At 48.5% G+C, this 8,434-nt stretch overlaps 1 protein-coding gene across 1 annotated transcript in view; it reads left to right on the top strand.

Annotated features, from left to right (window-relative positions):
• Positions 1–8,434, top strand: part of NFATC2 (nuclear factor of activated T cells 2) — a 138,947-nt gene that overhangs the window by 67,471 nt on the left and 63,042 nt on the right. The window contains exon 5 of the mRNA XM_019640921.1: positions 7,493–7,557. Within this exon, the coding sequence (XP_019496466.1) occupies positions 7,493–7,557 (65 nt within the window). The remainder of the gene's footprint in view (positions 1–7,492; positions 7,558–8,434) is intronic.

Raw genomic sequence — 8,434 nt, 5'->3', positions numbered from 1 at the left:
TGCCATAAATATTTATTGACTAATTGACTTATTGTATGATCCTTAGGGAGATATTCAATAAATATTTATTGACAATTAGTATTGTCAATGTATTGACAATAACATGTATTGACACAGTATGTGCACAAGAACTGTGTACTGACTAGCTGACTTGGTAGCTAGACCTTGGGGAGGGTGAGTTGGTAAGAAAAACACTCTGAGCTGGTACTTATCTGCAAGGCTAACTTATTTATTTTGGAGGTGCCTTTTATGTAATGTCTTAGGGATCAAGGGTAAATTCTCAGATTCTAGCAGGAAAAACTTGAACAAAATGGAGACCATTCTCTGGAAGGTTGACTTATTTGCTAGAAATGCACATTCCTTTATATGTACGAGGTATGATCAAACGATACAGTGAATGCTTAAATTTAAAAAAATTACAGTAAAAAACACATTGCCATTAACCCCCCTCAAAATACTCCCCCTCGCTTCGAACACACTTATCCTATCGTTCTTGCCACTTTCTGAAGCAGTTCTGGAAGTCCTCTTTCGTGAGTGTCTTTACTTCATCTTTTATCATGACAACATTCCGTGTCACACATCGCTTCTGGTATACAGCAATTTCTGTCAAATAAAAACATTACGGTGTGTCCTCATCCACCTTATTCACTGGATCGGGTACCGTGTGACTCCTGGCTCTTCCCCAATGTGAAAATGACCATGAAAGGAAGACCTTTTGAATCGATTCAGGACATCGAGGCAGCCACGATAACGCAACTAAAGATAGGAAAGAGGACTTCCTTGTCCCCCTGGGCTCCTCAGTGCCCTCAGCGTCACCTCCACCTTCCTTGTGGTAGCTGAGCCCTGGCTTCCCTCTTGTATGAGTTTCCCAGGGCTGGCATAGCCAGTCACCCCAACTGGGAGGCTTAAAACAACAGAAATTTACTCATACAGAGACCTAGAGGCCAGAAGCCCCACATCAAGATGTCACAGGGGCTGGTTCCTTCTGGAGGCTCCGAGGGAGAATTTGTCCCAGGCCTCTCTCCTCGCTTCGGGTGGTGGCTGGAAGTCCCTGGTGTTCCTGGTCTGGTAGACGCATCGCTCAGAGCTCAGCCCGTGTTCACGGGACCTTCTCTGTGTGTCCTCTTCTAAGGACACTCTCATGGGATTTGGGGCCCACCCTAATCCAGGAGGATTTCTTCTCCATCCTGACTTGTTTACATCTTCAAGACCCTGTTTATAAATGAGATCATATTCTGAGGTTCTGGGCGGACAGCAAGTTTAGGCGGGGGCCCTGCACCCACTCTTCCCCCTCAGCCAGATGTCTTGACCTTCCTCTTCTGTCTGCTCCTCAGTTGCCACTGGGACCACTCTCTGACTTGTGGGCTTTTGCCTGCGCCGTCACCTCCAGCCAGAACACTGGTTCTCAAACTTGGCTGCATGTTGGAATCACTTGGGGAGTTATGAAAAGAAACATGATGCCCAACTCCAGCTGCGTGTGATTGATTTGGGCATGGAGACGGTCAGAGGTTGCCCCAGGGGTTCTGATGTGCAGCAAAGTTAAAGACCGGCGGACCTCGCCTCCCCCCCTGCGCCCTACCCCTCCTTCCATCACTTGGTTCTCTCCGCTTCCTCTCATGCCTCTGTATAGATGGCCCCTTGAGGAGGAAGCTTGCCCTGACCCACAGGGTCCGGGGTCCCCTCTTTGAGCTCTGACAACCCAGGGTCCTTGTCAGTCGCATATCAGGGTGCAAACCCGCAGGGGTCAGGTAGGACCTGGCACATAGCAACTGTCTCTAGAGCATTTGTTGAAAAACATGAAAACAAGCATCTGCAGGCTGCCCAGTGGGAGAGAAAGGCAACGATGAGATGGGACGGAGACGTCCATCGGTGCAGATGCCTTGTCCCGTGAGAGCCTTCCCACGGGTTTTCTCCCTGCCCTGCAAAGGGGCCTCTCCATTTACCGCATTTCAGAAAATACCTAAAGCAATTTTCCACCAAGCCGTGCCCGCTCAGAGCACAGCATGTAAATTCACTTTGCTCATTTCGCAGGAATGGGGGGGTTGGGAATGGGGTGTGGACTAGAAAATGGATTTCTCACATGCTCTTTTCAATCTCTTGGTATCAATATGTTTTACTGAGGGATAATTAAGACACAGCACAGCGCAGAGGCTATATAAGTCTTCATTCAGTTCAGTGGTTTTGGACAAATGTAGGTAGCTGTGTAAACACTCAAAACAAGAGAACGCAGTGTTTCCTTCACCCCTGAAATTTCCCTCATACCCTTTGGTCCGTGCCTCCTGCCCAGTCCCACACATGCAGGCCACCACTGTCCCGATTTCTATCACCATGGATTAGCTTCCTCTGTTCTAGAACTCCATACAATGGAATTATACAGTACGTGCTTTCTTGTGTCTGGCTGCTTTTGCTCGGCCCAACGTCTTTGCGATCCGCGGCTGCTACCATGTGACTTGGTAATTCATTCCTTTTTATTGCTGAACAGTATTCCATTGTATGCATATAACAATTGTTTATGTACTGTTGATGGACATTTGGGTTGTTTTTGGGGGTTGAGTTTTATGGATAAGGCTGCTGTGAATGGTCTGCTTGAAGAAGGCCTCTTGTGGACAAACGCTTTCGTTTCTCTTGGGTAAATACCTGGAAATGGAATTGCTGGGGTCATAGGGAAAGTGTACATTTCAGTTTTTTTTTGTATTTTTACTCTGTACAAGAGTGTATGAGAGTCCCACTCGCTCCACGTCCTCACCAATATTTGCTTTTGGTAGTCTTTTTAAAGGCAGCCATTCTAGTGAGTACAAAATGGCGTCTCATTGTGCATAAGGCATAATTTGCATAATTTGCATTTCCCAAATGACTAATGATGCTGAGACCTGATGTGTGCACATGTTGGCTATCTGTGTGTCTTCTTTGGAGAAGTGTCTTCAACGTTTTTGCCCATTTTCTGTTGGGTTACTCCTGTTTTTATTATTAATATGCAGTCATTCTCTAATGTGTTCTGGACATGAGTCCATTGTCAGATATGTGAATTATGCACATTTTTCCCAGGCTGTGGCTTGCTTATTAATTTTCTTAATTGTGCCTTAGGAGCATCAATATTTTATTTTGGTGAAGTCTAATTTATGATGCTCTTTTCTTTTCAGGATCAGTGCTCTTTGCACTTTATTTCCCCAAGAAATCTCTGCCTATCTGAAGGTAGCGAAGATATTCTCTTATGTTTACTTCTAGAGGCTTTTCGATTCTGGCTTTTAGGTTTGGGGGACATGCTCCATCTCAGATTAATTTTGGGGGATGGTATGAGGTAGGGTCAGGGTCCGTTGGTTTTTCACATGGAAATTCCATTGTTTTCATGTGCCTTTTTCTGAAAGCAAGAGCTTAGGAAACCTCAAACTCTGTTCCTCCGTCCCCATCTTTCCTTTATTCCTTCACTTCACCCTCCTAGGTCGACTCGCGAGGTGGTTGATCATGCCACACTCTCCTATGAAAATCCTTAGTGAGGCCCGACAGGCAGATTGACTGCACTTTGCTTCCTAAACGGGAGATGCTGATCTTGTCCGTCAGCTCCTGCCAGAAGCCAGAAGACCCATGGAATTCTTGTGGGCTTCTTAATGTTCATCCTTTCAATTAAAAATCTGTTTGGAGTGCATTATAAACGGCCCTAGGCCCTGGGGACACAGCAATGAACAAAACAGCCCTGGTGCTCATGGAGTCACGTTCCAGCGGGCAAAACCCACAGTAAACAGTCGAGCAGAGATCATTTCAAACAGAGCTACGCGTCATAATGAAAATAACAAAGGGTAATGTGTTGGTGACTCGGGGTGGGGGGAGCGGCAGCCTTAGTCACGCTGATCAGGGAAGACCTCTCTGAGAGGCGGTATGTTAACCTGCACCCGTGTGATGGATAAGTGTGGTCCAGCTGGAGGGTAGAGCAAGTGCAAAGGTCCTGAGGCAGGGATAAGTTTGGGGTCTTCAGAAAACAGCAAAGGCAGGCAGGGACGCTGTGTAGAGGGAACAGGGGTAAAAGGGGAGGTCTGAGAGGAAGCTGGAGACTTTGGGTTTTATTCCAAGTGAAATGGGAGGCCTTGAGTTCTAAGCAGGGGACTGACATGACGTGATTCATATTTTAAAACTCATTTAGAACAGTGCCTGGCATAGAGTAAATGCTAATAAATACTCAAAGACCAGGTGGAGGAAGAAAGGAGATGAGAGGGACAGAACAGGGCAGCGGTACAGGAAAATGAGCAATTGTCAATCATCCAGCGCGTGTTAAGCACTTTCTATATGGCTGTTGAATCATTTCAGTGCCTGGTCCCATTTTATAGATGGGAAGTGTCAAGCACATAGAGGACAAATAAATTGCCTGTGGTCCCGCAACAAGTAAGGGGCCAAGGCGGCTGTGACACCCACATTCTGCTGGATCTCATGACACCGAGGTTGAGCCACATCATGAGTGACAGATTAATTTGGGCTGGAACCCCAAAGGGTGCCATCATGTAAACCGGGAACTAGCTCAGCAACCCCCAGAAGGCTGTGGGCTCCCTCCCCCAACACAGCAATAGATTGTCTCCCTCAGGGGCCGGGAGCAGTAAATCTTGTGTGAAATTTGGGCACTGGGCGGAGGAGGGCAGGTAGGCCAGGCCTCTGTCTGCCTTTGCTCTCCCAGGTGACTTTGAAGCACTATTTCAGAACTATTGTAGCAGAAACCGCCATGATGGGGAGAAGCAGTTTAGAGTGGTGGTTATTAGTGTGGGCCTGGGTTCAAATCCTGCTTCTGTCACTTGCTAGCTGTTTAGTCCGAGGGAAGTTACTCAGTGCTCTGTGCCTCAGTTTCCTTCCCTGTACAATGGGGATAGTAGTCGTGCCTATCTCATCACAATAGAATAACCCCAGTGTCTCATGCTTTCCTGCTTGCAGCCCTCTCCATAGCTCTGCAAGGCAGGCTTCACGTACGTCCTCTGGCTGTCACCCTTGTCACTTCCTAGAGACCGTGGCCCAGGCAGCAGTAGGCAGGTATGGGAGTTTAACAAACACTGTTTCAGGTGAGCTGGCAGCCAGCAGCACGCCCTGCTGCTAAGAAGGAACCTAGATGGTCCCCTGGGCCGTGCGATGGGTTGGCTAGGTGGTGACTGCAGGAATGTTGGGTTTGGGGGAGCCCAGGATTGGGGTGGCTTCTCTGCTGATTGGTATGGTTACCTGACCATGTGGTTATGGCCCTTTACTGAGTTAACTGTGCAGGGGCGGAGGAGGCAAAACTGCCTTTTATTGAAGATGTGTGGTGTGCTCCCATGGTCCCATTAATTAAGTAGTTCCATCCTCATCATGGTCTCGGAAGACTCATCTTAAAGACTCCATTCATTCATTCATTCATTCATTCATTCATTCATTCAGAAATGTTTATTGAGCACCAACTTCTGCCAGTGCATGTTTGAGGCAGGAAATGCGGCCCTCTTCGAGCATTCTAGAGGGTGGAGATTCAGAGGGTTAAGTGGTTTGCTAGGGTCACATAGCTGGTAAGGGGCAGGGCAGAAAGCTGGGGCGTTAAAGCCCAGGTTCTGTTCTCTGTCCAGGCTGCCTGGGTCCCCCAGTGACCAGGAAGCTTACCCGTTGAATGGGCATCCGTGGAGTCCTCAGGAAGGGTCTTGTCGTATGGAGATCTGTGGGAATGTCCTGAAGGGGCTGCCTGGAATGGTATAGCAATTCTCTGAGCAGGAGAGAGAAATGATAGCTCCTGCTGGGGACCTGGTGCTGGGTGGATTGGATGAGGTGATCAGCCAGTCTGGCAGGGTAAGGGTTACTGCCCCATTTTCCACGAGGAGGCTGAGGCCCATGAAGTCCAGAGCTAGTAGGGGGTCTTATGCACCGCAGACCCCCTATGTGAATGTTGACAGGTCCCTCACAGAGGTGAGCCCCACACTCAGGGAGAATTGGGTTCCTCTGTCCCACCCTCCCACTTCCAGGGAAGACCCAGAAATGGCCGGGGCGGGGCTGAGGGGCCTAATGTGCCTGTCTGCTGGCCCTGCTCGGGGCCCCTCCCAGGCGAGGCCTGAGTCAGCGCCGCCGTATTCTGGGCCAAGCCAGGCTCAGCCCGGCCAGGCTTACAGCCAAGGACAAGGGCCTGATGAAGAGACAAGATGGTTTATAGCAGCTGGCCAGGGGTGGTTAGTGCTTCGGCCAGAATGAGACCTTCTTGCCTGGGCTGGCCGGTGGCTTTCCCACTGGGTCCTCCTCTGTTGTACTAAAAATGGGCCCCTTGGCTTGTGGAATCTCGCACTCTGGGTTCAAATCCTGCCTGTTGGCCTGACGTAGCTGTGAGCTCTCAGACATATCCCTTCTCCTGTGGGAGACTCAGTGCCCTCAACTCCAAAATGGGAATAAGTCCTGCCTTACGGCCTTCTAAAGTTTAGCAGTAAAAACAAACGTAACCAACATTCGTTGAGCCCTGAGCAGATGCCACACCCTGCCCATATATTTAATCTGCAAACAGCCCTGTGAGGTTGGAATTATGATCATCCCCATTTTATAGATGAGAAAACAGAGGCACAGAGAGATGAAGGGACTTGCCCAAGGTCCCAAAGCTAGGATGTCACCGAGCTGAGCTTTGAACTCGGGCAGTTACACGGCAGCATCTATGTCTTTACCCACCGCCCTAAATTATTGCCTCTCTGTGTGTTTTATAACATAAACCAAAATGTATACGTGAAGTGCCCGGAGTTCAAGGCAGTCTCTATGGCAACTGTAATTATCCTCCGTTAATTAGCAGAACCCACCCACTCTGCATAAACAAACTTCCCTGACCAGCCTCTCCTGCCTCTCTCTGGAGGCTCCTGGGTAGATGGGAATTCTTGGCTGGCCACACACTCCTATGACTGGATGAATTTCAGACAGGCAGTAATGTCCCATTTCTAGGCCGACTCAGCCCAACCTGGAGGACCCCGTGCTGGTGTGAATTTCCCTTGTTGAGCCTTTGTCGCTGTTCCTCATCAGACACTGTTGCCAGTGAGAATAAACACCCAAACTGGTTAAACCAACAGCTCCCTGTTGATTCAGAGCTCATAAAACACGGGAGCCCCAAGTCACTTTATGACGTGCCAGAATCCGGGGGCAGGAGGGAAGCCTGGGGAAGCCGCTTAGCAAGGGCCACCTCGAAGCTTACGCTGGAGCAGACGGTCTAGACATCCCCCCAGGCGAGACACAGGCCCTCAGGATGTCTTTATAATGGCGACCTCATAGAATGCTGCCAGGGTGAATGGGGTGGATGGTCTGGAATCTCTGATGGTTGAAAAGCTGAAAAGTTGGTGGGGGCTTATTGGGGTGGTGGCGCAGGCCTGGGAGTTCCAGTGGCTTCCGGGAGAGACCTCCCATAGGTCCTGGAAGTGTCACCCCAATTAGCAGCCAGAGGTGTGAGAGGATGCATCAGAGAGAGAGAGAGAGGAAAGGGGACCCCAGGAGGGTAATTTTGGTTGCCCTTTGCCTCTCCTCAGTTCCTCTTTCATAGGCTAATTGGGTTCCTTTGCTTTGCCTCTGGGCTCTCTGAGGATGCCAAGGCCTCCCCCGGAGGAGGTACCCTGGTCCTCAGGGGGCCTCTGAAGTGTGGAACTTGTCTCTTGTAACAACTCACCTGGAAAGATTGTTAAAATGCAAATATCCAGCCTCCAGAGAGGAGATTTGAGAGCAGTGGGTCAGGGGTGTTGCCTGGGTGTCTGAATTTTTATTAAGCGCCTCCCCAATCAGGTGATTTGGCTATAAGCAGCCTGAGAACCTCACTTTGAGAAATGCCGGCAAACCAGGTCAGGAAACCCAGGTTATGGCTTGGGATCTACCAAGGACAGTGGTTGACGACAGCAGCAATGTGTGTAAACGTGTGGATGTGGTGAGCACATATTTGATGAAATTTATAAGACGACATTTAGCCGGTGCCTAGCACATGGAAACTGCTCAAGAAACTACAGCTTTTAGTCTGGTTAGCCTTCCTCACCCACATTGATTGAGCCAAACATGCTTTTGGTGAATTCTCCCGTTTAATCCTCACCGCAACCTGAGAGATGGATCTGTTAACAGCCCCATTTTTCAGATAGGAAAACTGACGTTTAGAACTGGGAAGCCCCATGCAAGGAGCACCTTGTGGGGGACTTGAGTGGAACCTGGGCGGGAGCTGAGCATTGGTGTTTCTGTCTGTAAAATGGCACTAATCTTGTTATCTGTGATTATCCACCAGGGCTGTGATTTAAGGGTTTGAAAAGATAACAAATGAGAAAACGTTTTGATAATGAGCGAGAAAAAAAAGGCAGTGTTCTCAAAGTTAACATAGTAAAGACTGGTTTCCTCAGTGGTTACTGCGTGATGACACCAGCTATGTATAATATATTATTATACATAATATAATATATAATATATAATATATAATATATAATATATAATATATAATATATAATATATA

This window comes from Hipposideros armiger, unplaced genomic scaffold (assembly GCF_001890085.2).
Source record: "Hipposideros armiger isolate ML-2016 unplaced genomic scaffold, ASM189008v1 scaffold_54, whole genome shotgun sequence".
NCBI lineage: Eukaryota > Metazoa > Chordata > Mammalia > Chiroptera > Hipposideridae > Hipposideros > Hipposideros armiger.
The sequence above is the reverse complement of the archived record's forward strand: the minus strand, read 5'-3'. Positions and strand labels throughout refer to the sequence as shown.